At 42.4% G+C, this 22,270-nt stretch overlaps 1 protein-coding gene across 2 annotated transcripts in view; it reads left to right on the top strand.

The window, feature by feature from the left end:
- LOC143996775 (cadherin-10-like) overlaps nucleotides 1-21,888 on the top strand; it is a 639,446-nt gene extending 617,558 nt beyond the window's left edge. For both annotated transcript variants that reach the window (XM_077492037.1, XM_077492038.1), the window contains one exon: nucleotides 19,530-21,888. In XM_077492037.1, coding sequence (XP_077348163.1) covers nucleotides 19,530-20,020 — 491 coding nt within the window. In that variant the 3' untranslated portion in view covers nucleotides 20,021-21,888. The remainder of the gene's footprint in view (nucleotides 1-19,529) is intronic.
- Nucleotides 21,889-22,270: the final 382 nt, after the last annotated feature.

The raw sequence follows: 22,270 nt of genomic DNA, 5'->3' as shown, positions 1-22,270 counted from the left end.
AACACGTCAATTTTGTTTGGGTATAGTGTCGCATGACAATTCTCAGTTAAAGCGACACAGTGCCGCATCGCAAAATATTGCCTGGTCATTAAGCAGCCAAATCGTCCGGGGCTGAAGTGGTTAAAAAAGAAAAAAGGATCCTGCGATGTCCATCCATCTTTAATCATGCCGCCAGACAGACCCAAAAAATTGAAAAAACGCTGCCTCCCTGCAACTGCTGTCTTTTGGCTTTGACAGCTTTTATATAGGCAAGGGCAGGCCACCCACTGATGTAACTGAGTGACTCTGCCCCCCCCCCCCCCCCTCTGACGCTCACTCCCCCTCTTTCCTGGCCTGCCAGGCTGCTTGCTTGATTAAGGGCCTGGTGTGGATTTTGGGGGACTCCGCACCATTTTTTTTTAATTTTGGTGTGGAGTTCCCCGTAAAAATCCATACCAGGCCCAAAGGGGGGATCCCATGCCATTTTTTTTTCTTAATATTTGCATAGGGTTCCCCTTAACCACTTCAATGCACTGTATTATATACTGTACAACTGTACACTGACTGCACTGTGTGTGTGTGTGTGTGTGTGTGTGTGTGTGTGTGTGTGTGCATATATATATATATATATATATATATATATATATATATATATATATATATATATATATATATATTAGACTGCCTGCACAGTATATATATTCTACACTGACTGCACTGTATACATAGTGTGTATATATATATATATATATATATATATATATATATATATATTAAACTGCCTGCAAGCTGCTAACTAACCGGCTTAATTTAGCTCAAGTTCTCACAGTCTCCTCCAAGATATCACACTACATACGGCCGTTGTGTAAGCAGCCTTATATCGTATGGCGCATGGACTTAGCCCCGTGAGCCATGATTGGCCAAAGGCATCCTGCCTTTGGCCAATCATGGCTCTCACAGCAAATTGTGCTGTGATTGACCAAAGCATGCAAGTCAGGTGCATGCATTGGCCAATCAGCATCTGTCAATGCACTCTTGCAGTGCATTATGGGGCACTCGAATTTGGTGCAAAAGCATCATATGTTCGGTTCAGTTGTGAACAAGCGAACACCCGATGTTCAAGTTGAACGTACGTTCGATTCGAACATCGGGGCCATCCCTGTTCAGTAAAGCCCCATACACACTATCAGATTGTCTGCTGAGTTTTTCCTTCAGATTTACCAAAACCATGTAGTAGAAGGGCCTGCCTGATTGCATACACATTGAAACTCCTAAGGTTTGACCTCATATTATATGGTTTTGGTAAATCTGAAGAAAAAACTCAGCAGACAATCTGATAGTGTGTATGGGGCTTTACACAGTTCCTTCAGACTAGTGAAGATGCAGCAGCATGAAGATGTCAGCTGCAGTTGCAGATTTCCATTCACCACACTTGGAAACAGCACCAGTGATGGACACCTATAATGGGGAAAAAAATGGTTTTAATGCTTTCTCTAAAAAGTCAATCTGGTAATGGGAAGGGGAGAATTAAGAGGGATATAATATTTTACTCTGAGATGGGCTGTAAAATGTGGTTTGTATTGAAGATAATATTTGCAAATTTTTTATTCTAAGTCCATTTTCCATTATTCTGGTTGGTTATGATTTAACTTTAAGGCTTTATTTTTTCTAAGTGTCCTTTGCATATCTAACAATCTCAATATCAAATGCTCTTTATAATGTTAACTGCTTTACAATAAGGTACAGTAAAAGATCAAAGAATCATTTTATGATATGGGTGATTATGCTTCCAGTGATTTCAGCATCTTGTCAGGCAAACATACTACTTGAAAATTACTAGATATTTAATTTTAAAAAGAATCAGCAATATCCATTCGTTTTTACAATTGTGAATTTGCTTATCTAAAGGAGCAGAAGGGTAAAAGAATGAAATTGGAATTCTAGAGACTTATCCCTTTGCATTTGTGTATTTTAAATTCAACATCATTTAAGAAAATATGTCCTTTATCATTCCAAAGGCACTGATAGGAATAAAGTGAGTCAGGGCTAGTGACAGGCCTTTTTTATGCTTATGCGGTATTTGTCTCAATGAGTAATTTTCTGGATATATTCATGACAGATTAGTATATTGTATGCAAGCAAATCTTTTTTGCATAATTATTTTATTATATATTTATGTTCCATATTCCATAATTCTTCACCATGGTTCTTTCTACTGTTTTTCTTTCTATACAATGGTAAGGATTACAGCCTCACTCATGTTTTTTTATAACTGCATCCTTATCAAGGAGATTTTATTTCACTTCCTTTTCCAAAGACACAACAGGGAGTGGGAGGGATTATCCCCTTTGTAGGGGGAAATCCAAAGATTTTTAGTAGTTGCAAGACTGGCGTCATTATTGGGAAATCCTTTTTTTTGCTCGAGACACATTTGTAAAATTCTGCATTTTCTTCTTTCCCAGTGACCACCAGTACAAATAATAATGGTAAATCTCCAATTACATCAATATATTTGATATATTACATACTATATTACTAAAAGTATTGGAACATCTGCCTTTACACGCACATGAACTTTAATGGCTCCCCAGTATTAGTCAATATTGAGTTGGCCCACCCTTTGCAGCTATAACAGCTTCAACTCTTCTGGAATGGCTTTCCACAAGGTTTAGGAGTGTGTCTATGGGAATGTTTGACCATTCTTCCAGAAGTGCATTTGTGAGATCAGGCACTGATGTGGACGAGAAGGCCTGGCTCGCAGACTCTGCTCTAATTCATCTCACAGGTGTTCTGTTGGCTTGAAGCCAGGACTCTGTGCAGGCCAGTCAAGTTCCTCCACCCCAAACTCACTCATCCATGCCTTTATGGACCTTACTTTGTACACTGGTTCAAATAATTTGGTGGATGGGGGATTAAGGTGTGAGCTTGTTTTTCAGGGGTTGGGCTTGAACCCTTAGTTCCAGTGAAGGGAACTCTAAGGCCGCGTACACACGCGGGGACTGTTCGCCCAACTTTGTCCGCTGAACAGTGTTTCGGCAAACAGTCCGCTCGTGTGTGGGCTTTCAGCGGACAGTTTCAGCGAACAGTCCGCTGAACAAGGTTTTTCGGAAATTCCGAAAAACTGTCCGCTGAAACCTTGTTTCAGCGAACAGTCCCCTCGTGTGTAGGCTTGTTCATCAAACTAAGTTCCGCGCATGCTCAGAAAGGATTTACACGCCTAAAGTTATAATGCAGTGTATAGGACGTCGTATTTTTCGTCCCGTCGTACGTGCCGTTCACGTCATCGCGCACGGTTTCAGCAAACTGTTCGTCCGTCGTGTGTGGCCATGTCCGTCCATGCTAATTTTGAGCGGACTGTTTTCCGAAACTGTTTGACGGACAAAGTTGGGCGAACAGTCCCCGCGTGTGTACGCGGCCTTAGGCTCCCAAATGTATGGGAATAGTTTGGGGATGGCCCCTTCCTGTTCCAAAATGACTGTGCACCAGTGCACAAAGCAGGGGAACTGTCTAGAAGTTAGTATTGTGTGAAGAAATTCCTGTTTAGAATGTAAGTATAATGTATAACTTTTATTATAATAAATATTATTGTAGCACCCTCTACTTTTAGGTAGGTTCTTAGTGATGTTTTTGACAGTATAGGATGTAGAGATAGGTAAATTTAGCCAAGGTCCTACTCTTTACTAGGCCTGATTGTTTATTTAGGGATGGGAGTGTCAGAGTAGAAGGGGGTGTGGCCACCTAAACTTGGGCTCAGGAATACCTCCTCTGCTTGACAGTGGATTTTGCTGGAAAGAGAGGATGGTCTGAGACCTGAGTAGCAGGAAACCCATGTGAGAGAATTGACCAAGGGTTCATTTCCATGGTCAATGGAAGCTCTCTCATAAAAAGGGGGTTACATGCTCTGGGGAGCCCAGGATTTTGAGGTCCAGAGGTTCAGGACCGGAGGACGGGGAGTTCAGAGATCCCGGAGCCGGATAGCCAGAGGCGAGTCCAGGGAGGCCGAAGTCTGGCCCCTGGAGGAGAAGTCAGCATGTAGCGCTGGAGGAAGACCGGGCGCCCCATGAGGGGATGTGCCAGACAGCATGGAGGAGGAAGTAGAAAATAAGCGGAAGGAGAAAACTGGAAATTCAAATTTCTCACTTTCTGTGAGTAGAACATGGAGTGCAACCCAGTAGAGCTACTCAGTAACTTCATACTGTGTATCCCATGACCACAGTATCAAGCACTTTCCAGGACTGAGGGAAGTTTGACACCATAAGTCATGGAAATAGGCAATGTGGCCTGTGACTTTGAGGTCGATATCTACAGCATTATTCAGAGTGATGCTTATCTGTCCATATTGGGAGTGCAACATAAAAGAATTGGAACCAGGAAAGGATTGTTTAAACCACTTGACCACTGGGCACTTAAACACCCTTAACCTCCCTGGCGGTACCATTATTTCGGATTTTAGGTGCTAAAAGCGGTACCATTATTTTGCATGAAAATTTGGCGTTTTATATTGTAGTCCTGCAATTCTTAGGAATAACTCTCTTAAATCTGTCCAAACCAGAGTCTAGCAGACATCCCGGGTATGATAAAGTTTGAAAAATTAAATCATAAATTATAATATAATAAATAATTATAAATAATTGTACCAAATAATAATATAACAATAATAAAAATTATTCAATAATGTAATCTAATCAAAAACACTGAAATTTGCCGAGTTGCAGAATTGTCACTGTCATTACTTTTCAGTATTTGATGACGGATCTCCCCACAAATCGCTATCGCTCAATTCTGCGAGTCATTCTAATTTATTATCGCTGTTTTCTAGCTGGTCTAAAATCATTTTTGATGTAAAGGGACAGTTTTGGTTGCTATGGACAATCTCCAGTTTCCAGGCATAAAGAACAGTTTTTACAATATAAAACTGCATGCAGGACACTGGGCAGAGCACTAGGGACAAAGGGGATGTGAAATATTTACATACAGCAATGTAATCTGTAAGATTACATTATACTGTATGTATACTGTTTATTTCACTTTTTGAATTTGGCGCCGATCTCCGTGCCCGTGCGTCGCAACGCTCGCAGGGCACGGAGATCGCCGATGTGATAGATCGAGCGAGACACGGCTCGCTCGTACAGCGGGGAGACATCGCTGGATTCGAAGGAGAAGGTAAGGAAACCTCCTCCTGGATCCAGCGACGCTGTCCCGAGTCTGACTCGGGGATACCGCTTTTGGTATAAAAAATCCACCCCGAGTCAGACTCGGGAATACCGTCAGGGGGGTTAATAACCAGACCAATTTTCAGCTTTCGGTGCTCTCACATTTTGAATGACAATTACTCAGTCTTACAACACTGTACCCATATGAAAATGTTGTCCTTTTTTTCACACAAATAGAGCTTTCTTTTGGTGGTATTTAATCACAGCTGGATTTTTTATTTTTTGTGCTATAAAAGAAAAAAGACCGAAAATTCTGTAAAACAATGAATTTTTCTTTGTTTCTGTTATAAAATTTTGTAGATTAGTAATTTTTCTTCATACATTTTGGCCAAAATTTATACCACTACATATCTTTGGTAAAAATAAGTACAAATTGGTGGATATTACAAGCTATGGTGGCAATCTCTGAAAATTGATCACACCTGAAGTACTGACGGCCTATTTCAATTCTTGAGACCCTAACATGCCATAAAAGTACAAATACCCCCGAAATGACCCCTTTTTGGAAAGAAGACATTCCAAGGTATTAAGTAAGAGGCATGATGAGTTTTTTCCCACAATTCTTTGCAAAATCAAGATGTTTTTAACTTTTTTTCACAAAATTGTCATATTATCAGTTTATCTCTCACACACAGCATAAGCATACCACAAATTACACCCCAAAACACATTCTGCTATTACTCCCGAGTATGGCAATACCACATGTGTGAGACTTTTACACAGCGTGGCCACATACAGTGGCCCAACATGCAGGGAGCGCCATCAGGCGTTCTGGAGCACCTAGGACAATTCTGACATTTCTCTCCTACATGTAAAAATCATAATTTATTTGCTAGAAAATTACATAGAACCCCAAAACATTATATGTTTTTTTTAGCAAACACCCTGGAGAATACAATGGTGGTCGTTGCAACTTTTTATCTTGCACGGTATTTGCGCAGCAATTTTTCGAACGCTTTTTTTGAAAAAAAAAAACTGTTTTGTGCTTAAAAAAAAAAAACAGTAAAGTTAGCCTAATTTTTGCATAATGTGAAAGATGAAGTTACACCGAGTAAATAGATACCTAACATGTCATTCTTCAAAATTGCACACGCTCATGGAATGGCTTTCATTTTCTTTACTGGTTACATGTGTTGAGGTCACGGATGCTCTCGAGTGCGCGCCCCAGGGGGGCGCTCGAGAGCGGAATTCTGGGAGGACGTCATATGATGGCCTCTCAGAGTTAAATAACTGCCCTGTAGCCGTCATTCAGGCTATGGGCCGGTAGTTAGGTGGTTAAGGGGCTAAATTAACAAAAGCCAGATCTGTACCCCTTTGACCTAAAACTGGGGTTGGATGGGGCATCTCATATACCCTATTGAACAGCCCACCGATTTATACCCAGAATAAAGCATTATAAAATCCAGAGTTCTGACTGTTTGGCGTTATGTACTTGTATGGGGGATTGGAAGCGGAACCATCTGACAAAAGGTAATGAACAAACTCAGCAGCCCCTATAGGGGTACTGCTACATTATTATTATTACTACTACTACTATTAACCATTTGACCACTGGGCACTTAAACCCCCCTTCCTAACCAGACCAATTTTCAGATTTTGGTGCTCTCACATTTTGAATGACAATTACTCAATTATGCAGCACTGTACCTATATGAATGTTGTGTCTTTTTTGTCACACAAATAGAGCTTTCTTTTGGTGGTATTTGATCATCACTGGGTTTTTAATTTTTCCTCATACATTTTGATCAAAATGTACACTGCTACATATCTTTGGTAAAAATTACTCAAATCAGTGAATATTATTTAGTCATTGTGAAAGTTATGGAGTCTACAAGCTATGGTGTCAATCAATGAAAATTGGTCACACCTGATCACACCTGATGTACTGATTCATTTCTTGAGACACTAATAGGTCAGGAAACACATTTTGCTACTCCTCCTGAGTATGGAAATACCACATGTGTGAGACTTTTACACAGTTTGGCCATACAACTCGGCCCAACATGCAGGGAGCACCATCAGGTGTTCTAAGAAAATAAATTACACATATCATTTCTAGACTACCTCTTACACTTTTGAAAGCCCTGGAGCATCAGGACAATTGAAACACCCCAAAAAAGACACAATTGTGGAAATTAAATACTCAAATGTATATTCTTTGAGGCATAATGAGTCTTTTGAACATGTATTTTTTTTCACACGTTTTTGGAAAATGTGGAAAGAAAATGAAAACACTTTTTTTTTACACAAAGTTGTTGATTTATAAGATATTTCTAACACATAGCATGTACATACCAAAAAACGACACCCCAAAATATATTCTGCTACTCCTCCTGAGTATGACAATACCACATGTGTGAGAATTTTACACAGCCTGGTCATATACAGAGGCCCAACATGCAGGGAGCCCCATCAGTTCTCCTAGGGACATACATTTCAAATCTAATTTGACTACCTATTACACTTTTCTGGGACACTGTAGTGGCACTAACGGGCACTACAGTGGCATGAATGTGGCACGGATGAGAACTTATATGGCATGGATGTGGCATGGATGAGAACTGATGTGGCTGGATGAGCAGTGATGTGGCATGGATTTGGCACAGATTAAGAACTGATGTGGCATAGGTGTGGCACAGATGATCACTGATGTGGCATGGATGTGACACACATGAGTACTGATGTGGCATGGATGTGGCATTAGTGAGCACTGATGTGGCCTGGATGTGGCACTAGTGAGCACTGGTGTGGCATGGATGTGGCACAGATAAGCAGTGATGTGGCATGGATGTGGCATGGATGAGCACTGATCTGGCATGGATGTCACATGGACGATCATTGTTGTGGCATGGATGTGGCACTGATGACCACAGATGTGGCATGGATGATCACTGATGGGGCACAGATGATCAATGATGTGGCATGGATGTGGCACAGATGATCACTGGTATGGCACGAATGAGCCATGGATGTGGCACAAAGGAGCCATGGGTGGGGATGGATGAGCCATGGATGAGCATGAATGAGCCATGGGTGGGGATGGATGAGCCATGGATGAGCATGAATGAGCCATGGGTGGGGATGGATGAGCATGAATGAGCCATGAATGAGGATGGATGACCTATAAATGAGGATGGATGAGCCTTGGATGGGGATTGATTAGCCCTGGATGGATGAGCATGAATATGGATGGATGAGCCATGGATGTAGAATGGATGCGCCATGGATGGAGAATGGATGAGCGATGGATGGAGCATGGATGGGCCATGGATGATTCAGAATGAGGATGGATGAGCCATGCATGGGGATAGATGAACCATGAATGGGGATGAATGAACCATAGATGGGTATGGATGAGCATGAATGAGGATGGATGAGCCATGGATGAGGATGGATGAGCCATGGATGGGGATTGATGAGCCATGAATGGGGATGGATGAGCCATGGATGGGGATGAATGAGCATGAATATGGATGGATGAGCCATGAATGAAGAATGGATGAGCAATAGATGGAGCATGCATGAGCCATGGATGGGGATGGATGAGCCATGGATGGGGATTGATGAGCTATGAATGGGAATGGGTGAGACATGAATGGGGATTGATGAACCATGATGGGGATGGATGAGCCATGGATGGGGGTGAATAAGCCATGGATGGAGCATGGGTGAGCCATGAATCGGGATGGATGAGCATGAATTAGCCATGAATGAGGATATATGAAACATGGATGGGGATAAATAAGCCATGGGTGGAGATGGATAAGCCATGGGTGGGGATGGATGAGCTATGAATGGGGATGGATAAGTCATGAATGGGGATGAGTGAGCCATGGTTGGGGATGGATGAGCCATGGATGGGGATGGGTGAGCCATGAATGGGGATGGATGAGCATGAATGAGGATGGTTGAGCCATGGATGGAGCATGGATGAGCTATGGATGGAGCATGGATGAGCCATGAATGGGGATGGATGAGCCATGGATGTGGATGGATGAGCATAAATGAGGATGGATGATCATGGATGAAGCATGGATGAGCCTGGCTCTCCCCCTCCCCCAACACACTGTACCAATCGGTGGGAGATGAGCCAATCCAGACATGCTCCGTATATATATATAGACATAGACATTTGTGTATAGATTTAAAAAAACTCTATCTCTCTATCAATACATGTTTTCCCTTTTTTATAAGTGATCACATTCCCTCTGTTCTCAGCTGCATAACAGCTGTGATAAGGAGAAACAGCAGCACACTGAGCTTTCCAGTAAATGGCTGTGCAAAGGGGGGGGGGGGGGGGATGTCAGGACAAGTCTGATCATTGGAGGAGAGATGGCTGCGTTCCCAGCATAGCTAGAGAACTGACCACACTCTCTTGCTTATGTGGTCAGTTTTAATAGGAAAGCAGAGGGACTGACAGTAACACCAATGATTTTCACATGAAGGAAGGAATACAAAGTGAACAGGATACTTTTCATACACGTACATGGTATAGCAGGCACGTATCAGGAATCTGAAATGCTGGGGTAACAAACGCTTTGACTATCAAGAAGAGGGGTCAAGGTTCATCTGCATGCATAAGCCACAAAACAGGGATGAGTGCTGGCCCAGCTCATAACTGTAAGAATATATGGAGTAGATTTGGCTGGCTGCACATCTAAAGCCTCCTTTATTGAACACTGTTCATGAAAATTAGCAAAGCAGCTACAGAAAGAGGGCTAGGAACAGGCCAACACATTTCATGTTTCCCAGTGCTTAATTAAAGCTATGAATATACGATGGTAAGCATGAAATTATGGCACTTTTGCTCTTCCTTGTTTTACTGTTTTTTTTTTGGACAGTGTTCAATAAAGGTGGTTTTAGATGTGTGGTCATCTGAATTTGTTCCATATACTGATTAACTATGTGTTCCTTTTTCCAAAATAAGGCAAATTATTATGCAGTAGCAAACGTTTTAATGTAATTAGGTGAATGATTGTATTTTTAACTAAATCAAGCAGTCATGCATGTGAATTATACAAGACCTCTGTTTTCAATGTGATTGGCATGTAGTCTATAAGTTCTGCTAGTTCAGAACTTTTCAAGGGTTACAAACACAAAACTGCACTGAGTATAATATTTCAGTAAGCAAACAGTAAGCAAGTAGCCAGTTATCAAAAGTGGTAATGTTAAGTAATCCATAAAACCATGGCAACCTGCTGATTTGTTTTTTTTTCAATGGCATTTACAGTGCCTTGAAAAAGTATTCATACCCCTTGAAATTTCGGCATTTTGTCATGTTACAACCAAAAATGTAAATGGATTTTATTGGGATTTTATGTGATAGACCAACACAAAGTGGCACATAATTGTGAAGTGGAAGCAAAATTCTAAATGGTTTTCAATATTTTTTACAAATAAATATCTGAAAAGTGTGGTGTGCATCTGTATTCAGCCCCCCTGAGTCAATACTTTGTAGAATCACCTTTCACTGCAATTATAGATGGAACTCTCAAGCTCCATCTTAGCTCTGGCTGCATGTTAAGGGTCATGGTCCTGCTGGAAGGTGAATCTCTGCCCCAGTCTCAAGTCTTTTGCAGACTCGATTGCCCTGTATTTGGCTCCATCCACCTTCCCATCAACTCTGACCAGCTTTCCTGCCCCTGCTGAAGAAAGCATCCCCTCAACATGATGCTACCACCACCATGTTTCACAGTGGGGATGATGTGTTCATCATAATGTGCAGCGTTAGTTTTCAGCCACACATAGCGTTTTGCTTTTGGCCAAAAAGTTAAATTTTGGTCTCATCTGACCAGAGCACCTTCTTCTGCATGTTTTCCGTGTCCCCCACATGGCTTCTCACAAACTGAAAACGGTACTTGTCATGTCTTTCTTTTAACAATGGCTTTTTTTTTAAACTCTTCCATAAAGGCTAGATTTGTGGAGTGCACAACTAATAGTTGTCCTGTGCACAGATTCCCCCACCTGAGCTGTAGATCTCTGCAGCTCCTATAGAGTTTCCATGGGCCTCTTGGCTGCTTCTCTGATTAATGCTCTTCTTGCCTGGCCTGTCAGTTTAAGTGGACAAGCATGTCTTGGTATGTTTGCAGTTGTGCCATACTCTTTCCATTTTTGGATGATGGATTGAACAGTGCTCTGTGAAATATTCAAAGTTTGGTATTTTTTTATAACCTAACCCCGCTTTAAATATCTTTATCCCTGAGCTGTCTGGTGTGTTCATTAGCCTTTATGGTGCTGTTTGTTAAGGATTAAGGTTCTCTAACAAACCTCTGAGGGCTTCACAGAACAGCTGTATTTATACTGACATTAAATTACGCACAGGCAGTGGTGGCCCATCCGTTTGATGGGGACAGTGGCTGCAATTGATGGGCACAGTGGCTGCAATTGATAGGCACAGTGGCTGCAATTGATGGCACAGTGGCTGCAATTAATGGCACAGTGGCTGCAATTGATGGGCACAGTGGCTGCAATTGATGAGCACAGTGGCTGCATTTGATGGGCACAGTGGCTGCATTTGATAGCACAGTGGCTGCAATTGATGGCACAGTGGCTGTAATTGATAACACAGTGACTGCATTTGATGGACGCAGTGGCTGCAATTGATGGCACAGTGTCTGCAGTTAATGGTTTTGTTTTCAGTATTTTTCAGAATTCTTACGTTTATTTGCCCCCCTCAAAAATGTTGAGCACCAGCCACCAATGCACACAGGTGGACTATTTACTTGACTAACAAAATACAGGGGGAAAGAGAACCCCCTGGGAAGAAGTCACGGGCGGACCAAGGGAAATTAATTTTATTGCACAATAGAAATAATACAAAATTGCAAAAGCTGGGTACCCACCACCAACACCTAGATAGATATTAAAATGAGACAACATTGTCTATATAAAAGCAGCTGTCTCACATATAAGCAAGCACACAACATGTACCCAAGAGATTGCAAGTAAGGGGCAAGGGGTGGCAGTGGATTGGCTCACAGATTCCACTGGCAATCACCACAGATCAATGTGCCTATCCCATCACCGTCATTCAGTAGACCGCCAGTGGACCCACAACTGGGGGGGATACAGGGGTATAATGTTAGATATCTACACACTTGCCTTTAAGTTTACTGAATTGATTTGTTTTAAACTGATAATAAATCCTGTATAGAGAGCAGTATGCAGCCACTAGTATTGATTAGTCCAGGTAATAAGTTTCAGGTTAAGCCATCTGAAGCAGAGCTAGCCCTGAGAAGGGTCTTGTAAGGTAGGACAGTAGGTAGAGATTAGCTACAGGTCAGAACAGGCATATTTATGCAGAAACTAGGCAAAGTGGTCCACGACCATGGTAGGCAAGAGTCTATGAACTCTGACAGGTGTCTCAGAGTCCATTTGATGGAAGGGGGCCACACAATGCATTGGTTTTGTCATCAAAGGTACTCTATTGCCACATGGGAGTCCAGGGAGCTTTCGCTGATGATTTTGTTAGTCACACTGTAGCATTTGTAGGGCCATCTCAGCAGCCATTCTGATACCTCAGGCAAAGTGACTGCTGGCTTCAAAGTGTGTATTGCGCTTGCGCTGACATGACGTGATGCGTCATCCGTGATGTGTAGCGCGTCACTATCATGGTGTCATTGCCAACATATTTCACCCAGTTACATGGGTTTACTCAAGGATTAGAGGGATCAGTAGCAGTCATCTATTTATACTTTTTTCCCCACAACACATGGTTAATTAGAGGTTGCAATTTCCACAACGACCACTAGATGTCAAATGCCCGTTTAAACACCACACATACATTTTTTTCTGCTGCTGACCAGGGGCACTCAAATAGGCATATAATAGCAAACAAGTGACTTTAAAGATGGTGAGGGGATCAGTGCACAGAGGGAAAGAAGAGCAGAAACAGGGAGATTAGTAAAATAAAGTAAAGTAGATACAGTGAAATGGTCTAGATGGGGCTGAAAGCTGCATTCAGTGTTCAAGCCAAGGGGCGTAAGTGTTTTGAGTCTAAATATCCACATTTTTTGTTTTTGCAGCAGGATGGTATTGAAATCACCTCTACATGATGGCAAGTTGAGGGTATAGATCTGCTTGATGCTGATACCAGCCGTGTTGCCTCCATGAAAGTCTGCAAAGTGCAATGCTAGTGGGGACATATATTCCCTTTTCTTCTTATCCCCCTCTTTGGTTTCATAGTTTCATAGTTAGTTAGGTTGAATAAAGACACCAGTCCATCCAGTTCAACCTGAATGAGCGTCTACAATTGTCCCTACCCCTGTACATTGCACACTCACATTGGTGCCTACCCGCAAGGAGCCCACAGTGCAAGGTCCCCATTCATATACTAGGGCCAATTTTGGACAGAAGCCAATTAACCTACCTGCATGTCTTTGGAGTGTGGGAGGAAACCGGAGTACCCGGAGGAAACCCACGCAGGCACAGGGAGAACATGCAAACTCCAGGCAGGTAGTGTCGTGGTTGGGATATGAACCAACAACCTTCTTACTGCTAGGTGAGAGTGCTAACCACTTCACCACTGTGCTGGTTGAAATTTTTTAACTTCTCAAATGTTCACCAATGCGATTTTAGAGTTGTCTCTTAGTTGTTGCTATATAGTACTTTTTACGTGGACACTCCAGCATGTAAATAACTCTGGAAGTCACATGATTGATAACATTTTTCATTTGGAACATCACACTCCAATTCACATCTGTGAAAGTTGCTGTTTTCTCAACAAATCTACACATTTTGCAGTTCCCACATGCATACATTCCTTTGAGAGGGGGTAGGTCAGTCAGCCAGTTTTTGAGTGGACTAGGGTGTCCTTAAGGTTTCAGGCTTTTCTGGCAACCAGTTGGGGGCGAGGTCCAACAATATAACAGTAAGGCCGCGTACACACGGGCGGATTGTCTGTCCAACTAAGTTCGTCAGACAATCCGACAGACAGTCCGTCCAAACTTTTGAATGAACGGACTTGCCCACACACGGCACTTTTTGAGCGGACTAATACGGCGGACTAAGTCCGCCATACAATCCGCTCTACTTTTGAAATGAACGGACTCGCCCACACACGCGGAGGAAAGTCCGCTCATTTCGAGCGCGTCTCCAGGTAGGCGGGGCCCACGAAGGAGACGTCGCTGGCCCCGCCGCCTGGAATGGACTTGAAGGGGAACCCCAACGCCGAAAAAAATCGGCGTGGGGGTGCCCCCCAAGTCCACAACAGACCCTTATCCGAGCACGCTACCCGGCCGGCCAGGAAAGGGGGGCGAGCGAGCGCCCCCCCCTCCTGAGCCGCACCAGGCCGCGTGCCCTCAACATGGGGGGTGCCTTGGGGAAGGGTGGCCCGGTCTTCGGTCGTCGCCGCCGCCTTCCGTTCTTCTTCTTCTTATTATTATTATTATTCTTCTCCAGGAGATGTTGCCTCGACGATCTCTCCGGGCCGGAATGCCAGAGCCGCGCTGCGCGGCCACTTATATAGTGACAATGGGGCGGTGTCACATGGTATATGTCACATGGGTTGGTCACATGGGTTGATGTCACATGGGGACTATGACATCATAAGGGGGCGGGGTCACCATGTGACACCAACCCATGTGACATATACCATGTCACACCGCCCCATTGTCACTATATAAGTGGCCGCGCAGCGCGGCTCTGGCATTCCGGCCGGAGAGATCGTCGAGGCAACATCTCCTGGAGAAGAAGAAGAAGAAGAAGAAGAAGAAGAAGAAGAACGGAAGGTGGCGGCGACGACAGAAGACCGGGCCACCACCTGTATAAGAGCTATAAGAAGGCGCGGTGGCCCGGCAGAAGAACCGAAGAGGGGGACAAGACCCCCGAAGTCGGGAGAAGAGGCCGGCGGCGGGGAGGAAGAAAGCCGGACTCCTCCGCTAGCAAAAGAGCTACAAGAAGATAGCGGAGGAGTCCGGCGAGAAGACCCCCGAAGACGGAAGACCCCCGGAGCTGTGCAATAAAATATTTTAACCCTGTGTTGTGTTTTTTTTTTGTACTTTTTTTCACAGGTGAATGGGTAGGGGTACATTGTACCCCATACTCATTCACATAGGGTGGGGGGCCGGTATCCGGGGGCCCCCTTATTAAAGGGGGCTCCCGGATTCCGATAAGCCCCCCGCCCACAGACCCCGACAACCAACGGCCAGGGTTGTCGGGAAGAGGCCCTTGTCCTCATCAACATGGGGACAAGGTGCTTTGGCGTGGGGGGGCCGCGCGGCCCCCCCTTCCCCAAGGCACCCCCCATGTTGAGGGCACGCGGACTGGTATGGCTCAGGAGGGGGGGGCGCTCGCTCGCCCCCTTTCCTGACCTGCCGGGTAGCGTGCTCGGACAAGGGTCTGTTGTGGACTTGGGGGGCACCCCCACACCGATTTTTTTCAGCGTTGGGGTTCCCCTTTAAGTCCATACCAGGCGGCGGGGCCCGCGACGTCTACGTCGCTTGCCCCGCCTACCTGGATACCCGCTCGAAATGAGCAGACTTTCCTCCGGGCGGGAAAAGTCCGCTCATTTCGAAAGTACAGCAGACTGGCACACACACGGGCGGACTGTCCGCTCAAACCAAGTTTGGACGGACAATCTTACGGAAATTCCGAAAGACTTAGTCCGCCAGACTGTCCGCTGAAAAAGTCCGCTGAAGCCCACACACGAGCGGACTGTCCGCTGAAATGTGTTTCGGCGGACTAAGTTGGGCAGACAGTCCGCCCGTGTGTACGCGGCCTAAGAATTCCCCAAATGCTTTTGGAGTACATTTCTTACTTGTTCCAACTGTTCCAACTCGTAGATAGTAGTTATTCTTAGAGGGCTTTTTTTAGATGATGTTTTTTTGAGTGTCCTGCTTATTAGCCAAGAAATCTCTCCTATCTTTTGTCCAGGCCTTTTTCCATGCCCTTTTAAGTACTCTGTGAGGGTAACCTTGGTCTCTAAATCTACTGAATATCGCACCTGCTTCCCTGTGGAAATCATCATCCCTGGAGCAGTTCCTGAGAGGTCACAGGAACTGGCCCACTGGGATTCCCCTGACCAAATGGTCTGGGTGATGACTGGAAGCCTGCAAGAGCATATTTGCAGCAGCCAGTTTTCTAAAGATGCAGGTGGCTATTACTGTCTATGGAAATTTGTAGATCAAGAAATGAGATTGTCTTTGGGTCTACCACATGGGTTAATCTAATATTCCTCTCATTGTTATTTAGAGCCGAGTAGAACTCATAGAGTTGCTCTTCATCACCCAGCCACACCATAAAGATGTCATCAATGTACCTCAGCCAGGTAAGTACCCTGCTGAGGTACATTGTCATCTGCTAGATCGTCTCCAGTTCTCAGAGGCCCAAATGAAGGCAGGCATATGACAGAACCTATGGTGCTCCCATGGCCATCCCTTTCATCTGTTGGTAGAACCCATCAAGAAATTGAAAATAGTCATTAGTTAAGGTGAGCTCTAGAAGTTCTAGAATTAACTAGTTTTGTGCACCAAATTCCGAGTGGGTTTCTTCCAAGAAAAAGGAGACTGCTCTGAGGCCCCACTCGTGGAGTATCAAAGTGTATAGAGACTCCACGTTGGTCCCCTCCACTAAGGCTCCAGGCGAAATCTTGAGGTCCTGTAATTTGGCCAGGACCTTGAGGGTGTCCTGCACATAGGACAGCAACAAGGTCACCCTGGTTTTAATAAATCCGTCCACATATCTGCCCACTCGCTCCATAGAGCCCTTTATTGCCGAGACGATAGGTCTGCCGGGTGGGTTGGTGAGGGATTTAGGGAGCTTCAGGATTATATAGAAGGTGGGCTTAGTGTATTCTACCACCCTCAGATAATCCCACTCCTTATTGGTCAGGAGATTAGCTTCACAAGCCAAGAGTAATTGTTGATTACGTTTTTCAGCTAGGGAGGGGAAGCGATTATTTGACAGTGCCAGGTAGGTGGAGGTATCACCCAGCTGTCAGAAAATTTCCCTTTCATACAGGTCACCAGACAGCAGGATAACATTACCCCCTTTATCACTGCTCTTGACTATCAGATCCCCCGCCTGCTCCAGCTCAAACAGTGCTTTTCTTTCTTCACTGGACAGGTTGTCTAAGCCATGCCATGACCAGTCAATTTTATTAAGATCATTCTTCACAAGGTCAAGAAAGACCTTCATCCAGTGATGCTTGTATAGAGGGGGCATTTTAGTAGATTTAATATATAGACCACTGGATCTTCTGATCCTATCTGGGTCAGGTTCATCCTCAAAGCCAAACTGTTCGTCTGTTCATCTGAACTCTCCTCTTTGTCCCCGGGGTCACAGGTAGTGAACCACTCATTTGGGTACGGTCCTTGTGACCAACATGCCAAATGCGGAAAATAGCTTTACGCAAGAATAGATTAATATCTTTATATACTGTAAACTCATCCATGGACTTTGATGGTGAGAATAACAGTCCCTTGCTTAACAATTTAATATGTCTTTCCTCAAGTGGGAAGTTTGATAAGTTATTGACCTTCACTTTGGCTGAGGTATCAAAGCGGCTGCTCAGACGGCCCTACAAATGCTACAGTGTGACTAACAGAATCATCAGAAAAGCTCACTAGATGCCCGTGCAGCAATAGAGCACCTTGGATGACAAGACCAATGCAGTGTATGGCAACTTTCCATTAAATGGAATCTTTTGGAGACACCTGGGACACCTATAAGAGTCCGTAGACTCTTACCTACCATGGTCGGGTTAGCATACTACTGGTCTTTTGACTTTGCCTAACTTCTGCATAAATATGCCTGCTCTGACCTGTAGATAATCTTTACCTACTGCCCTACTTTCAAGATCCCTCTTGGGGCTAGCTCTGCTTCAAATGGCTTAACCTGAAACTGATTACATGAACTAATTAATACTAGTGAATACATGCCCCTCTCTATACAGGATTTATTATCATTTTAAATCTAAACCTCATTCATGTGTATACAGATTTCAGATATTACCTTTGTAATTACAAGTTTTAAAGCTATGTCCATAATTCTCATACTATTTTTTTCCTGTTTTCTATTTGATACAATCTATTCTTTGTATTATTTTTATTCTCTCTAATAAACTTTATTGTGAAAAAAAAAAAAAAAATCTAAACCATTCAGTTAACTTAGTGGCATGCTACTCTCTGGGCTCATCTTCAAGTGTGTAGATATCTAATATTATACCCCTGTATCCCCCACGTTGGGGGGTCTACTGAATAACGGTGACGAGATGGGCACATTAATCCATGATGATTGCCACCGGGATCTGTGAGCCAATCCACTGCCACCCCTTGCACTTTACTTGCAATGTCTTGGATACATGTTGTGTGCTTACTTATACGTGACGCAGCTGCTTTTATATAGACAACTTTGTCTTATTTTAATATCTGTCTAGGTGTTGGTGGTGGGTACCCAGCTTTTGCAATTTTGTATTATTTCTATTGTGCAATAAAACTAATTTCCCTTTCATAAGCAGCTTGGTCCACCCATGACTTCTTCCCAGGGGGTTCTCTTTCCCCCTGTATTTTGTTATTTAATAAACACTTTTAGTCCCGGAGACGGCACCATACCAGGAGAGTCAGCAATTTAATGGACGCTCCACCTGTATGCACATCTACTGAGTGGGGCAGTGTATACACAACAGTGAGCTGATGGTCACCATTTTTTGTGGACTCTATTTACTAACTAGAGGACTTCTGAGGGCAATTTGTTCCACTAGATTTTAGTTAGGGGTATCAGAGTAAAGGGCGCTAAGTACAAATGCACACCACACTTTTCAAATATTTAATTGTAAAAAAAAATTGAAAACCATTTATCATTTTCCTTCCACTTCACAATTATGTACCAACTTTGTGTTGGTCTTATCACATAAAATCCCCCAAAAAATACATTTACATTTTTGCTTGTAACATGACCAAAATGTGGAAAATTCCAATGGCTGTGAATACTTTTTCAAGGCACTGTATGCTTTCATTGCTATTGTGGTCTGGGGCATACAATAAAACAGGAGACATTTAAATTCATATTTTCCTTTTTTTTTACCAAAAATGGAAGACGAATGGATACCTAAATTGTTCTCAGTGGATCAAGAGAAAGCCACTTTATTTTCAGGCAACATTTTTTTTTCTTTTGTCTGTACATTTTCTGACCATCACACCAGACCTATATCACTGATACAAAAAACTAATTTGTGGGCTACACACACCACTACTCCTGCTACTGCTATCACAATTAATACTACAACTAGCAATAAAAAAAACTTAGTAGTGGCAATATATTGATATAATTTCTCTTATTACTGTTAGTGATATAGGATTGAATTTGCTTTCTATTGACATCCTTTTTTCTCCTTTTTAGTTATCGTAGTGTTATTTGCTGCCTTGAAAAGACAGAGAAAGAAAGAACCATTAGTCCTGTCTAAAGAGGACATTAGAGACAACATTGTAAGCTACAATGATGAAGGAGGTGGAGAAGAAGATACACAAGCCTTTGATATTGGTACACTCAGAAATCCTGGTGCGATTGAAGATAAGAAACACCGTAGAGATATTGTCCCTGAAAGCCTGTTGTTACCAAGGAGAACTGCTTCTGTGCCAGACAATACAGATGTTCGTGATTTCATTAACCAAAGGCTAAAAGAGCATGACAATGATCCTGTTGCACCACCATATGATTCACTTGCAACATATGCATATGAAGGAAATGATTCTATAGCTGAATCTTTAAGTTCTTTAGAGTCTAGTACAACAGAAGGGGACCAAAACTATGAATACCTCAAGGAATGGGGTCCTCGTTTCAACAAACTAGCTGAAATGTACGGCAGTGGGGAGAGTGATAAAGATTCTTAACTTTCACAGTACGATCAATCTTTTTTATTTGAAGCTAAATGGAATAAATTTGCGGGCACTTGGAAATAATATTAACAATTTTAAAATAATTTTTTTTCTGACACTTGGCACAGTGTTAAATAATAACAATAATACATTAAAAGTGAAAAAAAAAAAAAAAACTTTATACCACATTCATTTATTTCATCCATTTTTATTCAATGTAGAATATCACCCTAGAGAATGACTAATGTTAATTATAAGCCATGGATCAAATGCCGTGGTTGCTTTGTTGTATGTCAAATCCAATGATCACTTTGAAGACTTGAACAGAAGAATACTTCCTCGTACAAACTCATGTACACATTGCTTTTATCGGGTAATTTGGCTGCCTTCCCATTTGCAGCATTTTCTTGTTTTTTTTTTAATTTCAGAGGGAAACAGGAAATGATTTTTCTGATACATTTCTGATACATTATGTACATTAAAATGTACAGAAAATGTACATGTGATGTTAGTGTATTGAAGCTGGTGAAGATATATGTTAGTAGAACTTCATTTCATCAAATAGTATCTTGCCAATGTTTTATATTTATATTTTTGTATTTATTTTTAAGAAATAAACCTGTTTTTACAACTTGTTTAATTGCCTATATAATTCAGATCATAAACTATAGGCAGTATGGATGAAAAATGTCAAACCCAATAGGATAGTAGTAACCAAAATGTGCTAAGTGGAAAAAAATGAGCAAAGATATTAACACGTTGGGGCTATTTACTAAAAATAAGTGTTTTTGTTGCACACCTGTATTTGCTTTGGCTGAAAGTGCATCCAAACCCAAAACAAAAATGTAATATAAACTGTATTAGTCTTTAGATGTTGTGGCTGCCCTACTTTTCTTTTTCCTGGCTTTTTTACTTTATTTGTACCTGCCAATCCTCCAAATCCTGAGCCTGGGATGGTACATTTTTGTTCAGTGACCCAAAAGCCCCAATTCATGTGTGCTCAGGCTCTCAAAGAGGGTTCAAGTCCACAATGTCCACTGATAAGAGTGCTGGTCCAGGAGGGAGCTCAGCTGCTGTGATCACTGAATTTGAAGGAAGGCCTCTCTATGGCCGCACATCTGTACAATCCCTGTGGTTGATAAGTGCCAACCTCAGCCTGGACTCCAACTAGGCCACATCCCCATGATTAATCTCTGAGGGGCAGAGAGAAATGCATTGGGGGATGGCCTGGTTGAAGTCCAGGCTAAGGTTTCCACTTATCATCGATCACAGGGATTTTACAAATGTGCGGCCATAGGGAGGCCTTACATTTTTCTTTTACAGTGTCTATGGAGGAAGCTATGTTTACATAATTTAACCTGAACTTCAAACATGCCTGTTTTTGTCCATGACATTAGGGCTGTTGGAAATGGTAATATACACACAAATTATTATTATTATTTATTTATTTTTGCTAACTTTTGGGGTCTCAGGAAAAACATTTTTGGTAAGAAACAGGTATTTTCTATACTTGCGAAACATTTTCCCTAGTTTGAAAGAAAAATAATGCAGTCACCCCATCTAATTACTAGTAAGCTTTAATATATTCAATTGTTTTCAGGTTCAGATATGCTTTAAATGACTTCTGAATCATTGATCTAGAACAAGCAGAGAAATAAGGAATTCTGACATGCTTCTGACATTTACTAATTGCTTGTTCTTGTTGTGAGTCAAAACTACTAAAGCCAGACACAGCCAGTTGATTACACATTTTGTACTTATCCTACAACAGGTGTGCTAAAAGTTCAGAATTAAATTTATATTTATTGTATAACACAGTAAAAACACAGATTTGGTGGACATGTAAAATGTATAACATTAGTAAATAAACCCCTTTAATCTTACAGTAATGCTCATCATAAGCTTGATTGATGATTTGCTTTGTTGTGTCCACAAGCTAACTCTTTTGACAAGCATTGTTTACAATGACAAGTGTGGGTTACTAATTCTTATAGCTGTTTTTTTTTTTTTTGTCACACTCTACAGAATATTTTTGCAGTAGGACATTTATTATGTGTCATCAATCAAGATGCGTTTATTATTTGTACCAGGTGATGGCTGTTTTTTTTAAGTAAATTAATAAAAACAACCATCCTCCACATACAATACTATTAAACAGTGAAAACTATAAGATATATTCACCACTTGCCGACCACTGCATGTATATATATAAATAACGAGCAACTCTGCCGGGAGCTCCGTGGCTAGGGTCGCGGATCCCGTGAA

This window comes from Lithobates pipiens, unplaced genomic scaffold (genome assembly GCF_037356315.1).
Source record: "Lithobates pipiens isolate NorthernLeopardFrog02 unplaced genomic scaffold, aLitPip1_a1.2 Scaffold_19, whole genome shotgun sequence".
NCBI classification, from domain to species: Eukaryota; Metazoa; Chordata; class Amphibia; order Anura; family Ranidae; genus Lithobates; species Lithobates pipiens.
The sequence above is the reverse complement of the archived record's forward strand: the minus strand, read 5'-3'. Positions and strand labels throughout refer to the sequence as shown.